This window comes from Leiobunum rupestre, chromosome 8 (genome assembly GCF_980474605.1).
Source record: "Leiobunum rupestre chromosome 8, qqLeiRupe1.1.hap1, whole genome shotgun sequence".
Classification (NCBI taxonomy): Eukaryota; Metazoa; Arthropoda; class Arachnida; order Opiliones; family Sclerosomatidae; genus Leiobunum; species Leiobunum rupestre.
The window spans coordinates 28,371,645-28,395,656 of record NC_143391.1 but is presented as its reverse complement, the minus strand read 5'-3'; the positions used below and the strand labels follow the sequence as shown (position 1 = coordinate 28,395,656).

General features: G+C 38.9%; 2 protein-coding genes across 2 annotated transcripts; one reads left to right on the top strand and one right to left on the bottom strand.

Annotated features, from left to right (window-relative positions):
- The first annotated feature begins 490 nt into the window (after positions 1-490).
- LOC149933015 (putative sodium-dependent multivitamin transporter) lies at positions 491-3,758 on the top strand. The gene is made up of 13 exons (XM_090156107.1): positions 491-647; positions 712-1,054; positions 1,121-1,186; positions 1,250-1,369; positions 1,427-1,581; positions 1,641-1,781; positions 1,860-1,998; positions 2,076-2,292; positions 2,356-2,510; positions 2,586-2,800; positions 2,916-3,013; positions 3,077-3,165; positions 3,239-3,758. The coding sequence occupies exons 2-13, from the start codon at positions 716-718 to the stop codon at positions 3,272-3,274; spliced, it is 1,770 nt and encodes a 589-aa protein (XP_090012233.1). The 5' UTR covers positions 491-647; positions 712-715; the 3' UTR covers positions 3,275-3,758.
- Positions 3,759-4,347: 589 nt separating this feature from the next.
- LOC149933014 (uncharacterized) lies at positions 4,348-23,425 on the bottom strand. Its single transcript, XM_090157223.1, has 12 exons — positions 23,275-23,425; positions 22,921-23,215; positions 22,773-22,855; positions 22,340-22,504; positions 21,765-22,087; positions 21,549-21,693; positions 9,341-9,644; positions 9,189-9,271; positions 8,963-9,130; positions 6,460-6,785; positions 6,188-6,394; positions 4,348-4,467 (listed from the first exon to the last, which is right to left on the bottom strand). Exons 1-12 carry the CDS (start codon positions 23,423-23,425, stop codon positions 4,348-4,350), a joined length of 2,370 nt encoding a protein of 789 aa, XP_090013349.1.
- Between the last annotated feature and the right edge of the window lie 587 nt (positions 23,426-24,012).

Below are 24,012 nucleotides of genomic sequence, written 5' to 3'. Positions count from 1 at the left end.
TATTTTTGATCCCTTTTTTTTATTTTATTTTCTTTTATACTTTGTGCCGTGGAATCTTTTTTCTTCCAAGAATGGCCTCCTTATATTGGCTTGAATTTATTTCAAAATAAGCTTATCGGTTTTATTTATTTTATCTACGAAAGAGAAGCTTGGTTCACATGGAAAAATTTTCCCACTCTGCCTTGTGCAAAGCTGTCGTACAGATTAAACTCAGAAAATTGAAATGTACTCTAATGTGAACTAGTCTCTTTTTTTGCTCCGTTTTCTTGACGATCTAGGGTGTAAAGACGCGTATTTCCCAAAAAGCCAAGCACATTTTATCTTTAAATTTTGTCCCGAATGGCGCGCATTTTCCATTGGTTGCTTCAAAACTTTTGTTATGGGGATGGTGGGGGGAGGAATACTACATGTGGGGGCACGGCCGTGGTGGGGGAAAGTGGGTGGCCATTTTTAAAGGGCTCACCGGTGAGCGGCGCCCTGCTAATTTTCAACCGAAAAACATCCTAGTTGAGGCACGGTTCCAACCCCCTAAAGTTACGTAAAATTTAATTTGAAAAATAAAACACCAGTAAAACGTGGCCGGCAGCGGCGAAATACAGAAAGAACTATAATTTTCAAATAATTATTCCAGCGTACCTTTTTTTGAGGTGAGTAATGTACACGTTCTTATTATAAGAATTTTGTGTTTAAATGATATGTTAATTGTTTTAGAAATATGACAACAAATACGTTCGTCGCAGCGGATTATGCAGTATTTATAACGATGCTCTTCGCATCTGCCTTTATTGGGATATATTATCGTTTTACTGGTGGCCGACAACAAACTACAAAAGAGTATTTATTAGCTGATGGAAATATGCCTGTTTTACCAGTGGCCTTCTCACTCATGGCTAGTTTCATGAGTGCCGTAACACTTCTCGGAGTAGCTGCTGAAAACTACGTCTTTGGGTCTATATTTATTCTCATTAATATCTCTTATATAATTGGGACCCCCATTTGCGCTTTCATATTCTTTCCCGTTTTCTTTAAAGTCAAGTGCACAAGCGCCTATGGGGTAAGATTTCATCCCTATGGATATTCATAATACTCTGTTATTCAAAGTATATTTTGTATATTTTAGTATTTAGAACTCAGATTTGGTAAAGTGACCAGATTAGTAGCATCGTTTATATTTATTTTACAAATGGTAACTATACTTTTGTTACTATTTACCAAAATAGCTTTTTTAATTGATATGGTAAATGTTTAGGCATTATACATGTCAATAGTATTATATGCACCAGCTTTAGCCTTGAGTGCCGTGACTGGAGTGTCACATTGGATCTCCATAATATCCGTCGGCTTCGTTTGCACATTTTACTGCACAATTGTAAGTCTTAATTAAATTAAAACGTCAACCTTTGCTAATTTTATTATTGTCCCAAAGGGAGGCATGAAAGCCGTACTGTGGACGGATGTTTTGCAGTCTCTTTTAATGTTTGCTGCCCTATTTGCAGTTATAATAAAGGGTGTAATTGATGTTGGAGGATTAGGAACTGTGTTTCAAATAGCCCATGATGGAGGTCGTTTGAATTTTAACAAGTATTTATTTTTCTTGAAATTTAAAAAAAAAATTTTTGTTAAATAGTTTTTATGCTTAGCTTTGACCCCAATCCAACGGAGAGGCATACTTTTTGGTCATTGGCAATTGGAGGGATTTTCATTTATTGTTCTATTTATGGAGTTAATCAAGCTCAAGTCCAACGTTTGTTGACCATTAAGAATCAAAAAAATGCCCAGCTGTAGGTAAAGGGATGTTGGATTAACTTTTGCAGGTTTGAAAATAATATATTTTCTTCAAAATTTTATACGCCTTTTAGGGCTTTATTTCTCAATTGGCCAATTACAACATTCTTAAGTCTCACTACTTCGTTAACCGGGCTTGTTATGTACGCCAATTTCAGCTCTTGCGACCCTCTATTAAGGCCTAAAGAAACTAATGTTAAAACGCTTGATCAGGTAATTTTGTTGATAATTTGGAAATTGGTCTTTTGATTTCTATTTTGCTAATCTATCTTCCATTTTGACACGTGTAGCTATTACCGTATTACGTTGTACAGTCTCTGGGGCAATATCCAGGCATTCCTGGTTTATTTGTGGCTGGAATTTTTAGCGGTGCGCTCAGCACTGTTTCTTCCTCTGTTAATTCTTTAGCTACTGTGACTCTGGAAGATTTTATCAAACCCATCGTTTTGAAACGCACTGGGAGGGAAATGAATGATCAAAAATCCACACTGCTTTCCAAAATCTTAGGTTAATTTTCTGCTTTTATTTGTCTTGTACTTTCTTTTTTTTTAATGATTCTATCGCAATTAGCTTGTTCCTATGGATTTCTTTGCGTTGCTCTAACCTACATTGTTGAAAAGCTTGGAGGTGTTCTAGAAGCTTCGCTAACCATTTTTGGGGTTGTAGGGGGACCCCTTCTTGGTATTTTCACTCTGGGTATGATTTTTAAGAATGCCAACCAAAAGGTGCGTTTGCTTTTGTTCATTTTGCGAATCAGGATTATGTTAACAGTCTTACAACTTTTTATCTCGTTTCTTTAGGGCGCCTTGGTTGGTTTTTCAATCGCATTGCTATTTTGCCTTTTTATTGGTTTTGGTTCCAAAGTTTGGGGTGAACCACCAAAAAAATTACCATCTACAATTGACGGCTGTCTGTTAAATTCATCTTTCATAATTAACGTAACCGAAGTAACTACATTCGATATTTATAATAAAGAACTTTTGGTTCAAACTGAAGCCATAATTCCCGAAGAAAAGTAAGTTTAAAATTATTACTTTTTGCGGGACACTTTCTATAGTTGCCAGAGAGCTTTTTTTTCAAGGCCATACTGTTTTTATACCTCCTTTTATTTTGGCTGTCTGTTTTTTTAGGACTGTTTACTGGCTTTTTAAGCTCTCTTATTTATGGTACGCTGGTATTGGTTGGTTAACGACGATATTAGTTGGTCTTTTGTCCAGTGCAATAACCGGTAATGCTTAAGGATTTGGTTTATTATTTGTATGTGGAAAAAAATTAATTTGTGCCGTTTTAGGTGGAACAAAATACATTGATCCAACTCTTCTCAGTCCAGTTGTTCGTTGTTGGAAAATATGTGGTGTTAAGAAAACCCCTTTAGAAGCTGTATGTTTTTCTGCAATCCCTATTTATAACCTCCAAGGTTAAAAATTATTTATAATTTATGTGTTATTTGAAGGCCTTAGAAGAATACGAAGAAGAAACTAGAATGTGATGAATTGTTGTATCCAAAAATAAGTCTCGTTTGTCCAAGGTCGAAAGAAGGGTGAAATCTGTAAAGTTTTATAGCACCTCTACTGTTAAATTGTTGTTGGCGCTAGAATTGTTTAGAAGTTTATCTTGGGCTTCCAAAAAGAAATTACTGAGCTGTATAAATTACATATTGAATGAAGATATATATTTAGTGATATGTGAGAGATTTATAACAAGTTAAAGATTAGATTAATGAAATATTAATTTTATACTTTCTAAAATCAAGATTCTTGTTGGATCATAGGGTTCCTTAAAATACGTGTTCATTTAATTCTTTACACATTATACAGCCTGAATTACTTAGATTACAGTATTATAATTGTGTCTGATATGAAGTGGATCAATTATATGCACAATTGCCAGTTAAACAAACTATTTTTTATGTTAGGGTTATTCAAATTAATATTGTTTTATTTAATCAAATTTTTATACTCATGTGTTTAATTTTTATAAATTATTTTCAGTTGCTCATTAAAAAAGGTTTGTGCAAAGAAATAGTTTTTGGTTTTTTGGTTGAGCACCATAATAAAAAATTATAATTAGCTGGCTATTTTTTAGGCCAATTTATCGAGTAACTTTCAATGCTATTAATTCGAGTGGCCAAGTTATACTGCGTAGGAGGGAGAGTGGTGGCACTCGAACCAACCGCTTCCTACACTTACTATTATCATTAACCTCAAGTTTTTATGGAAAGGCGAAACTCCCTTACCCAGTGGAGGGATAGTTTGCGAACTCAATTCTGAAGGAGTTTTCCCAAGCTTCCACCCAGTGCTTCAAGTTGAAATCTAAACACCGCTAAGAGGTCAATTGCGCCACCTGGTGACCAATGCGTCGACGAAAAAAAAATAATATAAACGTTAAACAGTCCGCCGAATTCTGAGTACAATGAAACAATTCGCATTGAACGAGCTAAACTTAAAAGAAAATTTTAAAATTTGATCTTTTGACCTCTGTGACCTGATAAACCAATCGATACATCGCTATTTGAATTCCCCAGGGCGAAAGCTTTTAAATGCATATCCTGTTGACAAGTTTTCAACCAGGGTTCAAGTTTAAATGAACTTTAATTAAGTGAAATTTGGCCAACATGTGCCACTTGGTGACAAATGGGTCGTCGACCAAAAACATGATATGCGTTTGAAAGCCCGTAGAGTTCTAAGAACAATGAAATTATTTGCATTACAATCAGACGTAAATCAAATTTACTTTTAGCATAAGTAACATAATAACGATAAGTATAACTCTTCCTATTGCTTTAATGCTAATTTTCAGTATTTTCTAACCGAAACTTTTTTCGGCACTGATACTCTCTTCAAGCTGTGACTTGGACTCGCGACTTACCCTTTTTTACGACTACTTTTTGCTAAAAATTTAAGCAAAATATCGGAGAGCACGTTCTGGAGTCGCGAGGCGCTTTGGCTTTGTTTTGAAGCCCGCGTGCGAATCACGCGTGATAAAAAACATGTGCTCGTGGCGCCAAGAAAAACTTTTTTAATTTTTATCGTTTTAGCCTAATATTCCGCCTATCTATCGGCAAGGAGGATTCCCTTAATCCTCCTTGCTATCGGAAACCAGATATTTCGGCTTAGCGGAAGTCTCGCATATTTTAGACACTAGATGGTTCTGTGCTGAGAAAACATCTTGATTATGCAATAACTATGAAAATTAGTTTGGTTGTAAATCTCGTTAATTGTCATACTTAATGTTATTATGTTACTTATGCTTTTAGCAAGAACGTATATATGTATAAGAACGTTGAAGGATCAAATTGGCGCCTGGTGCCATGATTTAATCGGTTTCAAAATAATTCCGCCCTAAAAATCGCGCGCTAAAGGTTAAAACCGTTTCTAGTTCAAGCGCGCGCTGCACGCGGATTTTAGGGCGGAGCTATACTGAAACCGATTAAATCATGGCCCAAGCGATGCCTTTTGTTCAACGTTCTTATACATATATACGTTCTTGCTTTTAGTAATATCAGTCTAGCTTTGTATTCCATTTTAGGCGTTTTTACACACAATCCCTAAGGGATTTGTGTGTACTAAGATCACGTACTGTGGAGCCGCCACCGCTGCCGAATTTTACATAACTCTTCAACAATTCTAGAAGGGTCAGTGATATGTCAATCGAAAGCATTTATCATGTCCTCGGTAGCCCATTTTACATTTTTGGAGCCGAAAAAGTTAGCCATTTTCCCATTTTAGTGGTTTTTTGCAATTTTTTTTTAAATGAAGACCGATTTGGTTGAAAATTATACTGATCATTTCTGAAAAAAAGTTTCCGGTTGCATTAAGAAATATTAATTTTAAGTGAGATTTCTAGCGTACGCACTATTGTCATATTTGAATTTCGTGCCAATTGATCTAACTCGTTAGCGTTTTGCTACCTTATTTCCAAAACCAGGTAACTCGAAAAATTCATTTTGTCTAAAAATCAATTTAAATTAACGTGTTTGCGTTTCGCTACTTTATTTTCAAAAACGGGTAACTCGAAAAATTATTTTCGATAAGATTCCTCTTGGGTTTATTAAGTTAATGAACAAAATGATTGGAAATTTGTTCTAATTTAAATTTAATATTTAAAATATAGATAATACATCGGGGGGATTGTGTGTACTTAAATGTCCGTGATATCTAGTTTTTGTATGGGAAAAATAGGTGACTGATACTACTGTACATGTTTTTAAGAAGAAACTTGGGATAATGGTTCAAAAACAGCACCGCCTTTGTACCGGAGTCCCCTCTCTTCTGTCGTCAGATCTAGCCTACAAAATTAACGCCATGGTTTTATTTTAAGATAAAAAAAATTTGTGTAAATGGATGGTGGTAGCGGCCCGCGAACTGCTTGCGAAGCAACAAAAGAAAACCAGGTAAATTACAACGAAGGAAAATGCTGCTATTGGAAACAGAACTCTGGAAACGGCGTCCAGTTTGCTTTGGCCATGGAGAACGATAGTGCTGGAATTCGGACCCGTTGTCGCCCTAGGCTTCTTTTCAAAAGCCACCTTCGAATTTATCCTCGAACCTTCAGCTGGTTCCACCGCTGAACCTACTTGGGCAGTCGTTGTTTTTGGTTTAGATTTAATCTAAAAAAATTCAGTGAAATGTCATTGATTGGCAGACGTTGGCTGTCAGCCTCTTAAAACCCTACCTCGAATTCTTTTTGGTTCAACGAAATTGCCAGCGTTAATTCTATTAGGGAACAGAACACCATTATCAGGCACCCGAACAACCAGACGTCCATGGCCGTCAAATACGCGACTTCAGGCAGACTGCTGCGAGCGTGGACGATTTGCGTTGCCAACGTCAAGAGAGCCGTTACCCCCAAAGTAACTCGACCAGGTATAGCCTTGACGTCCAACCAAAAGGACATGAACGAAAGGCCAACCACCAGCAAACTAGGAATGTACGTGTTAATTAAACTCGCCGTGATGTGTCTGTCAAAGTCGAAGGCGCATTCCAAAACAGTCGAATTACCTGAAAAAAAGGTTTTTAGAGATACGTAAATACCATTTTTGGTCGATCAAATACCAAATAATTTGGTTTAACAGTTTTAGTTTTATCAGAAGTGTATAATATATCTCTAACGAAAGAAAGATCCATTTAGGCTATTAAAATTAAACACGTACCTTCGCAGGCTTGACGCGTATTCCTTTATGCCCGAATTTCCTGCCAAATTGCGGATGTTTACACCACATAATAGATGAAGATATCTTAATCATAAATACGTACGTTTTTCTTTTTTCTTCTAAATTTTTTGAAAAATCACCGGGTGCAAGACAAGTTGATCTCATAGGAGATATATTTATAAACTTCTGGTTTTACTTTTAGGAAAGATTAAAACACACTAAGACTCAATAATCTGAGCAATAAGAGACCTATATCTTCTGATTGAAAAGCATCACTATCAATCATGGTTTCTTTTGATGACGTTGAAACTCGATAATCAAGACTATTTGAAAATCCAATATTTTGTACCATTTTTTCCGAATATTCGTCTATTTCATCAGGAAAAACGAATATTCGTGAATAGTTTCGATTGAGGTCTATTTGATTATTCGATCGAAATATTTGGTGTAACCAAATATCTTGGGCGTCGCTAGTTTTTTATATTTATTTATATCCTACATCAGTCAGACTGCTAAGCTTTTATAAGCTTATAAGTAATTTTACCGGATAAACAATATAACTGAGAATAGAGAAAGAAAATATATAAAGATAAATTAACAAAAAGGAAACAGTAGTCAAGATTGAAATATTAAAAACACTGACAATATGCTCAAAATAATAAATTAAAATTTTATTTAAAATGATTTTACCAAAGAAACTGCTACTTCATGGTTTTATAAAAAAAAAATATTTAATAATCGAGAGAGCTTTCGATTCGTGGTCCTTCATCAGCCGCGTCTTCGGAGGGCCAACAAATTTTAATTAATAAAAATTTCTTTAAATATAAAATTTTTATGACCATGTTTTTCAGTGCTATCGTAAGTAACATAAATGATCTATAAGTACGCCAATTAGCAAAAATTATAACCGCAATTATTTCCAGAGCCTTTACGCAATCAAGGTTGAACTTTCAGCACGGAGCCCCTATTGTCTAAATCGGAACAAGGCGAATTATCTACTACCAAGGATAATAATATACTTCTCAGTTCCCTGATTTTCAATATCCTGTTGGAAGGGAGCTTTTGGTTCAGCAAAAGAAGAAACAAGCAGTGGCGCCGATCGCTTTTTCCCCAATGGGGGCCGAAGCTCACTAATAAACTTGGAATGAGGCTGCTGGCAACACTTTCTTGCTTAAAAGTAAATGGCCTTTAACATCGGCGGTTTTACCAATGGGGGCAGAGCCCCCATTGATTTTTCCCAATGGGGGCTTCGGCCCCGCCGCCCCTATGGGATCGGCGCCACTGGAAACAAGAGTTTCAATTGTCGATTTTAAAGACACAATGGTATCTACTTTAGACGTGAGATCATTAGAGATCCAATGTACTTAAGGTTTCGTTGTGTCCATAAAATATCGGAAAGTTACATTTGCAACTTAGAAAGAGCACCAGCAATGCCAATGGGGACTAGTTTAGTATAAGTGGAGTTACTGCCATCACTTTGGCATGGAGAGAAATTTGAATTAAGTGAGGGGCTGGTTTTTGTGGCACCATGCACCTCTAAACAGTTTTGTCGGAGGTACAGTAGCAGAAGTCGGGACTGCACAATGAGGGCACCTCCCATCAGGCTTGAATTTATTAAGCTATTCCCATATAGTCAATTTGATACCAACTTATTGGTTTACATACACTAAAGATTTATATACCCCCGTACCGTAAGAAGATATCCAATGCGTTATTGTTTCAATCGAAATCTACTTTGGGTCAACCGCCGTGGCATAAAACCTACATGAAATCCTTGTATTGACCGCACTCTCTGTAAACAATACAACTGTAACAACTCTGCTACCCTACCCCTAAGCCTTAGCTCAAAACCGCTATTTTCCTAGGGTTCATTCAAATTAGGGAAAAACAACCTAAATAAAGGGCATTTCCATAACATTTTACCAAACCGTAGTTTTAAGAAAATACAAAATATTTTTAGAATAATAGCGGTATTAAGCAGGAGCACTTGCACGTTGGTTTATTATACAAGTTAAAATGTTTTACCGGTTAAAAATGACGTGTTGTATGATTTTATTCGTGGTGGATATCCCAGAGTAAATTGCAAGGGTTGGACGTTACTGGCCATTGAGACAGCTGGTATTCGTTGTAGGTATTTCGGCGTAGCGTCTTCTCCTATCCAACTCAATCTGGCCTCGTTGTTTTTAGTACCATCTGTAGAAAGGTATCGCGGTTAATATTTCTACTTGTTGAAAGCGATTCAGTTACTTACATAAAGACAATAAGATACTACACGTTTGAGTGTCCATAGGGTACATTCTGAAGTCCATCGGACAGTCAATCGTAAGTCGGTATCTTCGGTAATATATACGAAAGTAATTTTATCATACGGAGATATTTTCGAAAGATGATTACGAATGCTACCTGCTATAACGGTAAGTGTAACCTCCGGGGATGAGTTTGAAACCCCGGTTGACCGCTGTCAAGTCGTAAACTGACGCGATTTTTTCATTGCGGATGATTGTTTCCGGGGTCCAGATGCATCTGGAGATGTATTTCGGAATACGCTGCGTAACGGCGATTTTCTCGCGCTCCAATGAGTCCAATCCCAGAGTGGGATCTAACCAAAATTCCAAAAGCGTCAACTGCATACCCAATTCCATTTGTTCCTCTTTGATGTCGTAGATTGCGCGAAACGAAATTGCCACGAACACTCTAATGGAAGTCACTTGAAAAAGGGGAGTTTTTACGTTGATGATCGTAAAGGCTGGTTTTCATTAGAGCAAAAACGCCACGACGGTGAACGACGACGCGAAAAATTCCCGTTAGGCCTAATGCAATATTTTTGCGTCGACTCTCAACGTTGTGGCGTTTTTGCCCTAGTCAAAACCAGACTCAATGTTCCCCTTCGCTATCTTACTATAAGACATTGTGTTAAACGAGCCGAAACATTGATTCAAAGGGTATATTTATTAAAATTTATAATATATCTCTTTGGAAAGAAGTATCCATCGCCATTAAAATGAAACACGCGCCTTCGCTAGATCTTACCCAGGCTCAAAATTTATCGCCTGTAGAAGAAAAACGTAACAATTACACGCGGTTGAGGTATTTTATTATCTTTTAAGCCACATTTTCGAGCGAAGCACGTTAGCAGGACACGCGAATGAATAGTTATCTCTAAGAAATATATTATATTCTTCTTACAAAACGTAGTTCTCACTGTTTTGGTAGGAGAAATTTTCATCGTCGATACATATCTTAGGCTTAAAACTTTTCCAGTCTACGAGATTTTCCACTTTGGCTGGGACAATACCAACGAGGAAAAGTACCGTCAAGCCACACTGGTAATAGAGCATTTTAAACAAACGATCAGAAACGTACCACGTCCACTTCTCAATCCACGCTCTCACTTAGTTTCGATCCGGTCTTATAATGTTGGAATTATTTGCTCGCGTGTACTTGGTGAGTTATTCATCATGCTAATATTTTCACGGTTTTGTGATAGTAGAAAAGCTTTCAAATTTCGGGAATTTCGGGGTGGCGACCGTTGTTAGACAGTCTAAGCTCCAGTCACGTCTGGACTTAACCCGTCTATTATAACCTTTACCCTGTTTAAACAAGGGCCACACCGGCGTTTGAAAAATTCAGCCCGAATTTAGCACGTGGTAGCAAACACGACCAATCCTATTCTTGAAACTAGCGCGTGAAACAGGTCAAATTCAAACGCCGGTGTGGCCCTTTAATTATACTAGTTTCTTTCGACTGTTAAAGCAGAAACAGTCAATTTGTTTATACGCTCGGTTTCCCACCACACGCGTAACGACCTCGAATGCACATATAAACTGGAAAATAATATTAGGTGAAATTTAATCTAGTATAGCTATCTACTTTCCCTCTCTCTTGATCTAAGTAACTTGATCACGCACTTTGTTTTGAAAATATAATACTATAATAGTTTTTTCTTTAATTTACTTTTTCAACGATTTAATTAAAATAAGCAGACTGCTTTGAATATGAAATATAAATTGTAATCGAAACACGTAAGAAATTTTGTGAACAAACAGGTTGATTGTAGTCAGCGGCGGCGATCGGAAAATATTTCTGTGGGGGCCCGAGCCATTATTTTTTCATCCAAAAATGCATATACTTAAAGCTGAAGCAAGAAAATGTACAGCTCTAAATGTCTATATATTTTTAAAAGCGTTCTTTCTAATATCTCATCCGGCATAAAAGTTAAGTCGATATCTTTAGAAAAATATCTGTGTACATGGCTAGATAATTAAGCCCTTCTTGGCCACATACTTAACGAAGCTATTTTAGGTAACATAGGGTACACGACGGGGCGATTTTCTGTTTGGACGAATCTATCGAAATCAATTTTACGGTTATATCATCTTAATGCTACTCGCATCTGCAATCTCAAAATAACTTCTATCAAAAAAACTGAATTCGGACCCAAATAAAGGCAGTGAGATTATAAATTTTACCCTGGTTGCTATTTTTCCTCAATTTAATTTCTGTGGGGGCTCTGCCCTCGTTTGTTTTTCCCTGTGGGGGCTCGAGCCCCAGAGCCCCCACGGCATCGCCGTCACTGATTGTAGTGCGGCGAGCATTTTACGAACCTTGCCCTTTCCTGAACATTAACTTGAGATCTGCTCTACTGATGAAAACATTCAAACATTTTCAAGATCGCTTTGACGTCACTAAGCCGAAGCTTGCGATTGGTCAACGCAAATCGACCAACGTTACGGTGCGGAAAATCTGCGGAAATATAGGAATGCGGTTTAATGCACATGCGGGGAAAAACGCAGAAAAGCCGCTAATTTTCCGCATGGAAAACCGCGCGGAAACCCGTTTTCCGTGCGTTTATCGCCAGTGAAAAGAAAACCAAGCTTACTCCGGAAAATATTTTGTGAAAAGCAAATGATTAAAGTTTTGGACTTTTTTTTTCGAACCCTCTTGGTGCCCCTTGTAGGCTTGGTGCCCTAGGCCCAGGCCTATTCGGCCTATTGGTTAATCCGGCCCTGGTTACTGATCACATTCAGAGCCGTACCTAGTCCAAATGAAGCCCTAGGCCAAAAACCAAAATGGCGCCCCCAGAACCTTAAGTAGAAATTTAAATGAAAATCATCGATTTTATGCCCCTAACATTTTGGCGCCCTGGGCCCCTGCCCCTCTCGCCCTACCCAAGGGACGGTTCTGATCATATTTAGTTTAAAAAATGTTATTAGATGGGCGGATATGCGCGATTCCAACTTAATGGCGGCCTTCTAGCTGGTACATCTCCCTCCTATCCGATCGTGGTTCTATCATGAACTAATTCATGATTTACCATGGCTTAATAGTTGTTTACCTTTTTTATGATGAATAATTTAGAAGTTTTCTAAGAATTATACTTATTTAACGTTATAACATGGATGGTTATGAAACACGTTTGGGGCTTTCTTTGTAAACAACAATCTGAAAATTCAAATCGAAACCGCTGAAATAATAGAGATATAAAATAAGTAGAGGCCCAATGAAATCTGAGGGTTTGTTCCGCTTTGCTATCCCCCTTCACGAGCTATACGTTAAAGGGAAGAAATACGTGGCGCCACAAACGGCCATCTAAGAAACTAAACTCCCTTTGTGGCTACCAGCTGGGCGTTACGACGTCATTGCAGAATGTAAACAACGTCGATACTTCGAGAGAAAAAACCAGGATACTGTATTTTAAAACTAGCCAAGAAGGCCGCCTTACAGGCAGGCCCTCAGCTAGTTGTGTGTTTCGAGGCACTCCACCCCAGTACGCCTCCCCAACCCCTTTTTCCCATGGGATAATTTTCATGGTACCCTTTTCCCCAAAGTAAAACCACCCCAGTAAGGCCCTATCTCCCCTTTTTCCCCATGTGATTATTACCGGGGTACCCCCGTAAGGCCCTTCCCCACCCTGTTCCCCATGTGATAATTTCCGTTCATCCCCTTTTTACCATATGATAATTACCGTGGTACCCTTTTCCCCATAGTAGAACCACCCCAGTAAGGCCCTTCCTCCCCCTTTTTCCCATGTGATAATTACCGGGGTACCCCTCCCCCTTTTGCCCATGTGATAATTACCATGGTACCCTCTCCCCCTTTTCTCCATGCGAGAAATTCCGTTGTACTTCCCTCCCCCTTTCCAATGCGATAATTTCCGTGGTACCCTTTTCCCCGCAAAAATAACTCGGACTCGCAGTCGTACGAAACTCCCCTGTATCCAATGGCTGATGCATAAAGGCCACGGGACTAACGTACGCCGAGAAAGCCACGGGACTTTCAAATCGGAACGACCCCGAAACCCCCCGCCCCTCCCCGTTTCCGAAACTCACATGCCTCCTGAAACTACCCCATACGACCCCCCCCCTCCGAAATTCGCAGCGGAAAGAATCAAAATTTCGGGTGTATTTCGGGTTGGGACAAACACGGCCCAACTCTCAGGGGCGACAGATTTAGAGAAAATAGACGGTCAAACTACCTCAGCTAGTTGTGTGTCTAGAGGTACTCCACCCCAGTAAGTCCCCCGTGCCCCTTTTCCCCATGCCTGAATTACTGGGGTACCCTTTTCCCCTCGCAAAAATAACATAAAAACTCGTCTTTCTCTCTCGACCCAAAACCCTCATATGAGGCACCTCATCCCCCCTTTTCCCCATGCCTTAATTACCGGGGTACCCTTTTTCCCTCGCAAAAATAACATAAAAACTCTCCTTTCTCTCTCGTCCCAAACCCCCCAGTTATGCACCCTCCCCCTTTTCTCCATGTCAGAATTACCGGGGTACCCTTTTCCCCCGCAAAAATAACAAAAAATTCGCCTTTCTCTCTCATCGCAAACCCCCCTATACCCCTGTAAGCCCCCTGCACCCAATGGCAGAATTGCTCCCCACTAATGACGAACATAAACAAATACGCTCGTCCCTTAAAATGTGAAGAGTCCGAGAGACCGCCTCGCAGAACGGCGGAACGGCCGGGAGTGTCGAAAGCTTGCCGCATTCCTCCTCCCAGCTTTGAAAATGTTACCTACTGCTGCCCTGACTGAGTATAAAGACTCCAAGAAACCGAGCTCATAGGTTTTCTCGACCACAGAATAGCGTGGAAAAAGAGGAGCCACTACCCATACGCGCAGATTTTACCACTCGGCCGGCTTAACAGGGTAAGGCAGTCCCGATTTCCTTAGTGACTAATCCAAACCCCGAACGTCGGTGGTTCAAGGTCGACTATAATTACTTCAGCGTGGGAGGCGGGGCGGGGAAGGGACGGCGCTGGCACCTCGCTATCTCTGCCTATAGGCTAGTCGAACCACCACCAGTGACAAAGCGAAAGGCAGTCCCGGTTTCTCTCTGTCCCGTGCCGCCTGTGTCTTCGCCCGGTTCGCCGCCCCGCCTTTGGTACCCTTACTGACTAAGCAAAAACAAAAAAAGGCTATAGTTGAGCCACTAAGTGAAAGGCTGCAGCTTCTCTCGTCGCCCCGCGCTGTCTTTCTCTTCTCCGCCCCGCCTTTGGCTTCATGACAGACTAAGCAAACATTCCTGAAAGCTCAGACGTACGATGACGACCGACGTACCAAGCGCTCCTTATAAAATAGATACAGTATCCTTGATTAAATACAATTATCAATCATAATAATATATTTCTGATAGACTGGCATTGCAAACAAAATTGTCCTTGGAAAAGGATTATAGTGGTAAGTTTTCTTCGAACTGCTTCTTTTGATTATATCGTTGTGTATCTGCTGATTTTTCTTAATCTTATATTTACAAGTATCCTATGGGGACTTTCCAATGGCCGTTGATAGCCACAGCTATAAATACAAAGGCTGATGTGTCTTGAGTTTACGAATCCGGCGTTTCATTAATAGATAATGCTATTAAAAGTTAATGATCTGATTTGTCACTCATATTTTAAATGTAGTTAAAACTTGGAACGATATTGTTTATCCATTCTTGTAGAGGGTTGGGATGTGGTAAACAAAGGTGTTTTCTCAAGAAATCGTATGCTTTCGTAGCATAAAAATGAACTGTCATGGCAAAGCTTCGTAGTAACCGAGGGTATTGCTGATTTTTTATTCATCAATCCGGTTTGGTGTAAATATTTAAACAGTTCTATTGAAGTTGGACCTAATCTTTCGTCTAAATTCAATAAAAGCTTTCGTTTTCTCATTTCATGAACAGTTTTTTAAAGATGAATAATCTTCATTATCGTCCATTTCAGTAGATTCAAAATCCATCCATACTGACTACAAATTTTAAATAACGTAAATCACGAAAACTATTTTCTTCTGTATATTCTTTATCTGAGGATCACACTTCTAACTCGGGAGTGTCGAGACCATAGAATGTTTCATATTGGACATCCGAAGACCTTTTGGGAGTTTCAATGCTTCCGTGCAACAGTAGGTGCTAGATGTATATTATTAATCTCGAAGTCTCCGAACTGACCAAATCATTATGTTAGCTGTAAGTCCGCTATAAAGTTGTTTTTGTGGCAAAATTGAACTACAGCGGCCTCATGTAATTTTGCTTTTTTTTGGCGGATAATGTAGCACTTGACGCGTAGATTACGAAGTGTTTTTTGGGCCGCCAATGATAATTTTTTTAATTAACTTAATTTTAAAAAATATTCATTTTAGGGGATTAGTAACGTTTTTCTAAAAAATAGTTCCGTTGTGTATCCGTCGACACAACTTTTCTGACGCGCCCTAGCCCCATTCCGAGCATTGACAGTGGGCCTTCTGTAATCGTACCTAGTGGCATCGTAATTAGTGAAATCTTATCAACTTGAATAGTAACACCCCGTATTGGCGCCTGACGGCGCCGCGCACTCACTTCGCTCAAGCGCTGGGGGCGCGCGGCGCCTCCCCAACCCCATACTAAAAAAAGCGATGGGCCATCTATAACGCGAACTAGAGGACAGTACCAAGCTTTACGCATCAAGTATATACTTTTAATATCAACCTGAAATAAGCGTTTGTGGCCCAAAAATACAAAACACCTAGAAAATGAACAAAACCTGTAATTGATTTTATAAAGTACGGGAATATCACTTTGTGGCCCAAAAATACAAAACACCTAGAAAATGAACAAAATCTGTAATTGATTTTATAAAGTACGGGAATATCACGTGGAAATTATTAGGACACCGAAACTGTGGTGTCGGTGAACATACGACGGAATTAAGTACAACGAAACACGTGAAAATGCCCAAAAGTTTGAATTTTTTTAAATTAAATTAAAAAACTAAATAATCATTTGCGGCCAAAATAAAAAATACTCTCGGCATCTACGTGACAAGGTCTATCAGGCGCAACCAAAATTAATATAAAATTCACTTCACCCGTTTTTGTATATACCGCTATCACTAATATTATTAAACCCTTAAGATTGTATACTTTTCTCCCAGTTTTATTGAAGCTAAAGGGAAAATACAATTTGGAACTTCACAAGCTTAAACTATTTTCAAATTTATGTAAATTTACATAAGTACTATAATAAAATTATTATAATTCATTCAAATGTGTATGTAAAACAAGTAATATTCCAAACTTCAAAAAAATTTACTTTATTTATTATAATAAAGCCTATTACAAGTTGAAGAAACTTCCTTAGAGCCTAAAAAGTTTTGCTTTCAAAAGCTGTAGTTAGTTTCTCACGCCTATTTAGTTGCCTGAAAGCAAAATCCATGTAACGTCTTAAGACTTGTGTATATAGTTACGTGGATTTTGCTTTCAGGCGACGATTTCTAGTTCCTCCAAAACGGTGTGGTGGCGCTACGTGCTTCTTCCCTATAACGCATGCCACGGGGGGGGGGGATGAAATTTCCATAACAGAAAGCAGCTCTTTTTTCCCCCTGCCTGGGCCTCTACTTATTTTCTATCTCTATGGCTGAAGCCGTTAAAAATGTTTCCCGACAGATGGCGAAATATCAAAAATCAGTTTCCAGTTTATGACGTTCGAATCACCAGGATAGAAAATATTTGCCTGGCAACGTTAACACTGTTTTTGGGGTCTTTATAGCGAAATGTTATCTGTACCGTCCCTGTTGTTAAGTAGTCCATGGTTCTTGTCTCATTTCTATTTCTATGGCCCATCAGCGAATGTTACTAAATTCGAAAACGATACGCTGTCTACTAACTCGAAACTGACGACGGCAGATTTAAAATTATAGAAAGTTCTGGATTTGTGAAAGCTAAAAGGTAATTTATAAATTGTAGGTTAAATCGATTAAAACGTTAAGTGTTTCTTTTTTGTCCGGCAATTAATTTTATTATTTCTATATTATTGCGGTTTTTAAACTTTTACAATATTAACTATTATCAAATATTTTATTCTATAATTTGGGGCCCTAAAATTAGACTTGAGTTCGGGGGCCCTTAAGTCGATTTGTGATCCCCTAAGTGAAAACAAGCCTATCTCGCCTACCCCTAGCGCCACACCTGCTTAGAGGTCTCGCGGCCCTGGCTGGAAAATGGCCCAGGTCGGCCACCCCACCCCCAAGCAAGGCCTGTATTCTCTTCTAGCACTCGAGTGGAAAAGTGGCACTCGAAGAAAAACGAAACACAGCCTCAAATGTATCTGCATGAGCGTCGCAAAATTCAATGAAATTGGTACGTAAAAGTGAAATGAGGGCGCGATAAATCGCCTAATAATTTGGAGGGCCAATGTTAGGGGAGCTAAATGGCGTATTTACCAGACCTGATTTAGAAGACAAATTTTGCCAGTTCCGCCAAAAAGTCTAGCGATAGCCTTGCTAAGTCTAGCGATAGCCTTGCTAAGTCTAGCGATAGCCTTGCTAAGTCTAGTATAATCCGAAATCCATCGGGCAGCTCAAGCTCACTCGATTTGCCACGCCATAATATTCTATATTTTTTTGATACTGTACCTTCTGAGTCGGTACACGTAACCCGCGGGTAACAATTTGAACTCTCTATTGAGTGAACTGACTTCGTACAAGTAGACGGTTTCTCGTTGCAGGAAATGTGATCCTGAGCCAAATGCTTCACAATCCCAAACGTGGGTCCAACCAAGTTCCAGGAAAATAACTTTGAATCCCATGCAGGTCCATTTTATCTTCTCTGATGCAGTAGCGGCCCCAGCAAGTTTTTCTGGTGGTGCAAGATCTCATTGCGAGGTCAGGCGTTTCGGTCTTGCGGTCAAAAGTTGTTGGTCCCGTCGTCCCGATCCCGTTTCGGCGCCCCCACCTATGACGGCACCCGGTGCGGTCGCACCGTTCGCACAGCCCAAGGGCCGGCGCTGCTCTGATGTCGTAGATTCCTTGTTAAGTTAAAAGGAACCACGGCTATCAACTGCATACAAAGAGTGATAAAATACGCGAATAAGTAGAAAAGTCCAGAATGAAAAAGGATAAAACAGCTAAACCCGAATCAAATTTGAAGAAATTTCTCGCACAACGAGACGGATGAAAATTTGAATTGGATAAAGAAGACGCGGAGTTTTACCGAAATTTTTCGTGTGTCGTCTCTGTCTTAAGCCTAGTTCCCACTTGGCGAAAAAAGCAGTTTTCGCGCTGTCAATTGACGCGCACGACTAAATTTGGCGAAAATTTTCAAATTCTCCACCAAAATCGCGCTTCCACTGTTCGAAGCGAACGTTCTATTTTTTCGCTGGCGTCTCAGCGAAATAATATTTCAGCCAATCAGAGAAGGTCTCTGACGGCCCAAATTACTCACTTGAAAAAACACAATTCCTCATTTCTTGAATAAGGTTTTTGAAATAGCCCTGTTCGTGTCTGTTTATGAATATATCGCTAATCTAAAATCTTCTTTGATTTTTGGAGAATTTTTTTTCATATATTGTATAAACCAATAAGATATGAAGTAAAATTAGATTTATTTTATTGAAATTCTCAACAGTACTTTCCATTTGGTTCATTTTGAAGCGATTTTAGGCTTAGCGATTTTAAATATTCGCTCCATATGAGAATCTACCCCCTAGCGATTAAAAAAATCGCGTTTTAAAAAGTAATTCGTCGAAATATTTAATATGTTAGGGACAAAGCCTACATTTGCTAGTGCAAATGCGGGCTTAACAAACTAATACCGTAGTTGTATATTGAGTAAACCGAGCTTTAAAATTTTTATTGGCGAAATTTTGTCTTTATAACGATTCAAAACGTTTCGAAGGAGTTGTGAACCAGGCTAGATCGTTTTAAACCGATTCAAGCCGTTTTCTACCGTTTACGTGTGAGCGTAGCTGTATTGATGCAAACGCGAGCGTGCGTATCAATTACTTTAGCTTATATAGTCTTTGGTGCGTATGAAGCCTAGTGAAAACTACGCGAAGTATTTTTCAGAACAGAAAAAGAGCCGACGACGTCGAAGACCAGAAAATAAGTAAATGGGCTGGAGACAATTGTGGCTCGGTACTTTGGCCGTTAATAGATTTAGATTCCTTCAGGTATTTATTTGGACACACGTTCTGGGTAGCTTGGATTTATTAATAAATAAAGCTGACATATTGGATAAAAGATATACCCTCGCATTATTATTTTGAGACAAAATCTGCACGCGAGGAAAAAGCTATAGATCGCGTAATTACCTCTCCGAGGGGTTATACAATCACCGTGCCTGTCTGTCAGGCCTGGGAACGCGTTCGCATTTTCGGGGCAAAGGGTAAACATTGCGTACGCAGTTTCTCGAAATTTTTGCGTTCGCAGTTCCTCGAAAGGTTGGCAAAACCACCGTGTGACGGTGAGCGTTAACGGATTGATTTGCGGTTAGGTTTGGCCAGGTTGGTCTTTTTTCGTCAACGTTCACCGTATATTTCGTTATTGTTATGTGAATGTTGAGCTCGTGTTGTGACAGTTGTGGGTGTTGAGTTTGTTGTGTTTGTATGGGCGTTTTCTCTACAAATTCTTCTTAATGACTTTGGGACGGACCGAGTGCTGAGTGTCCAATGGCAGGGTTTCCACCATTTGTACACGGTATTCGTCCTAGTATCTATATGCGATCGCATCGGGCGGGATTTGAACCCGAGACCTCCTGTTTGACAGGCGGACGTTCTACCACAGAACCACCGACACTTGTTAGGCTTCATTGAAAATTAGACCTTCAGCTTTATCGGAAGCTTATTTAATAGAGTACGAAATTTTGGTTTAATTGAAATAGAATTTAAATTGAAATTATTGCATCGAAGAAATTCTACTTTAGCGTTTCTCTATTGATTAAAAACAAATGCGCCACCCAGGTTTCGAACCCAGGCCATTCGGATTGGCAGTCGAGCGCTCTACCACAGAACCACCGATAGCTGCTTAGGTTCACTGAAATTAAGACACTCATCGTAAGCATAATAGGTAATAAAGTCTTTTTTTATGAATGAATTTATGAAGGCCTAATCTGTTTTTTTTTCGAATGAAATTTTAAAGGTTAAATCTTGTTTTAGCGCAGTCAGCCGAGATAAGAGGGTTAAAGGGTAGACCCGGTGGGTGGTCCACTTTGGTGGTTTTTTGTTATTTATTTACGGGTATTATTAACGACCTATATTATATAGTTGTGTTAATTCAAAGGCGATAATTTAATGTTTATTGCTTTAAGAGCTGGCGGTTAGTCAAGTGGCTCTCTGTGCTTTGTTGATGGTAAGGTTTTTGCTTCTTGTAAATATATTTGGATATCTACGATTTCTAACGCAGTCAATGATTTCCTGGGTGTGCGAGTCATTATATGATATTGGAAATTGGACGGCATTGGTCTTTTTCATGCGGTATGTGTCACAACGTCAACTGGAAGTCTACGAGTGTTGAAATAAAATGAGCGTTAAAGATGCGGCAAGTATTTCGTAAGCGAGAAAAATACAAATACCATCTGTAGATATTTCTTTCATTAAAATTTGCTTAGTATTATATTCAACTGATAAACATGTACTGTAAAAAGGGTTAAATTCAATTGTGCATTGTTTTAGTAAGTCTAACTCGCTGTTGTAACTACTTAATTTATAATATTCTGAATAAATTAAACTCGATTGTTTCGTCTCAATTATTTAAATTAAAATTAAAATTTTACACCGGGCAGGGTTTGAACCGAGAATACGTTTTTCGTAAATAACTCTGAATTGCGGAGATATCTTTGGGGGTCGTGTCGAGAAATTAATACCACTAGGGACCATTCTTCCGAGGAGAGGTATATTTTGGCTTGCCAACTTGTTTTAAAATTGATTTATTCGATTGTCGGTTTTCATTCGAAGATCTATTGGGTGCTAGATTCGCTTCTTTTTGTTTGCTCGAAGACCTATTGGTACGAGCTATTTGTAACTTTTTAAATTTCTTCAAATTTGTTTAGGGTGTAGCTTTTTTATCCTTTTTCATTATGGACCATTCTACTTATTCGCAGTCAATAGGTGGTTCCTCTTAACTTTCAATTTTCAAGGCCTACATTAAATAATTTTGAACACTAAGAATTTAAATTAAACAGGGTCATTAAATATATAACCGCCTTATTTCGATAAATGAATTTTTTGTAGAGAATAATGCGTAATTGTATTGGAACTTTTGGCGCACCAGCAATAGTAACCGCAGTAAAGAACGACGAAAATGAGTGCGACGAAGGGGAACACACGTCGAGACGCGCGATCAAATTTGTTTTGGGAATTTAGGAAAGGTATCTTGCCGGAGTTCTTTCCGGCTTCGTCCAACGCCGACACCTTTTTATTGAAAGCCAACTTAACGCTATTTCTTGGAGACGTAGTATCCTGGTGTCTATCCTCGGGTACCGCCGGCTCAATTAGACTAGTTGTTTTTTGTTTTGATTTGGTCTAACGAATAATACAATTAAGCATCGGTTTATTTTCGAGCTACCTTTCATTGTCGTTGACTCGGTGCTTACCTCTTCATTTCCGTGAGATGAGTGAGCCAATGTAAACTCTATTAGAGAACAGAAGACCATTACGAGGCAACCGAACAACCAGACATCCATGGCCGTCAGATATTCGACATCCGGTAATCCACTGCGGGCGTGGACGATTTGAGTAGCCAAGGTCAAGAGGGCCGTTACCCCCAAGGTGACTCGTCCAGGTGTGGCCCGGACGTCTATCCAAAAGGACACGAAAGACAAGCAAACGACGAAGAAACTTGGGATATAGGTGTTCACCAGACCAGCCGTGATGTGTCTGTGAAAGTCGAATGTGCATTCCAGAATAGTTAAATTACCTGCAATTTTAATTTAGTATTAATATTGGGACCTCTTTGCAAATTAGATTCATCTGAAAGATATATCCGTTAAAAGCCAATTATTATTATTATTATTATTATTATTATTATTATTATTATTATTATTATTATTATTATTATTATTATTATTATTATTATTATTAAATGGTGGGGGGAGTCGATGGGTTTTAGTTAAATGTGAAACTATAACATCAATATTCAAAATTTCGGCGTGTCAGGATTTAACTATACCCGTTACGAGAGATGTGTTGAACGATCGTATTTTTGGTGGATATCCCATGGTGAATTGCAAAGGGCGGACGTTACTGGTCACTGAAGCAGCTGGAATTTTCTCGATGAATTTGGGTGTCCCTTCTTCTCCTATCCAACTCAACGTCGCCTCGTAAGGCAGAGCAACTGAAATATTTGAGTTATTCGCTATCTTTATATGTCTACCGCGTTATTCCGTAGAAGGTATAACGAGAAATAGCAACTACGGCTAGGTAACTTCCAGTAATATTATGACTCAAGCTTCGTCTTTTGAATTATAAATTAACCGGAAATTTCCCTCACTAACCTCTAGCTTTAAAACATTGAGATACGTTTTAAAATATCGTCGAAGTTAGCAGTTGCTTTTCCCCTTATTTTCTACGATTGTACGTGAATTATTGCGCTAGTGACGTACATATAGACACCAAGAGACTGCAAGATTGAACGTCCATAGGGAACATTCTAAAGTCCATCGGACAATCTATCGTAACTCGATATCTTTGAAAATGTCAGGTCTGGTTAGAAACTGGTTTTTGAAACTTCCGTGTTCGAGTTAAAAATACCTGCTATAGCGATAAATGTATCCACCGGGGGTCAATTTGAAATAACGATTTATCGACGGTACATCATATATGGACGATACTTTTTCGTTGCGGATGAAGATGTCCGGGGTCCAGATGCATTTGGAAAAATACGGCGGAATGCGTTCAGGTTTGCCTATAGACGCGTCTTCAAAGCCCAAGCCAGGGTCCAACCAATATTCGTAAAGAAACATTTGCATGGTCACTTCCATTTGGTCTTCCTTGATGTCGTAGATACCTCGAATAGAAACACCGACGAAGACTCGGATAGTGGACACTGTTAAGGACGACAGATTTAAAAGTTTTCTCGCTTATGTATCGGTTAGAATACTTTACTATTGAAATAAGAGAATTGTTCGTCGTCAACGCAGATCTTCGGTTTATGTTTTTGCCAATCTATAGGGTTATCTTCGCTGGCTTTCGCGACGCTAACTAGCAATAGAAGCGCGAAATTATACCATTTGAAAGATAAATTGCGAAAAGCCATGGACTTCAGCGTATCATTCTCCGCAAACGTATTTACTAGTACAAGCGTAACGCAGATTTTATTTAAACCATTTTCGATATTGATTTGGTATCTAAAAGAAACCTCATGTAGAATATATTTAGTTCCATTTGCGGATTTTAGCCTGGCTGGCGTATTGTATTTGTCATGATTCCTTTCTAACACGCAACGAATCCTGAGATAACGGCAGTTGCTAATGTGATATTTTCGCGATGACTGTTTCACGTGCTATTTGGACACTAACTTCAAAGAAGTAATGGTGATTTTAAATTACGGCTAAAAATGACGAACCATCGAATTTGGCCAATGGGAATTCTTCAAGCTGATGGGCGTGGAGGCATTTGTGGCCAATATTATTCGTACTTTTAATTTTGTTTGAACTCGTTCCCGAACTTCAAATGAGTTAATCAAACAAACTTTGTAGCTACCGTACGAATATTGTAGGAAAACTGTTCTCTCATAATATTTATTTAGTACGAAAAGATAATAACCCGATAGTAATGAGGTTCGTGTACGCTAAAATGACATTTTTCATTTCATTTGGACCTTAATTCATAATTTATATCGCG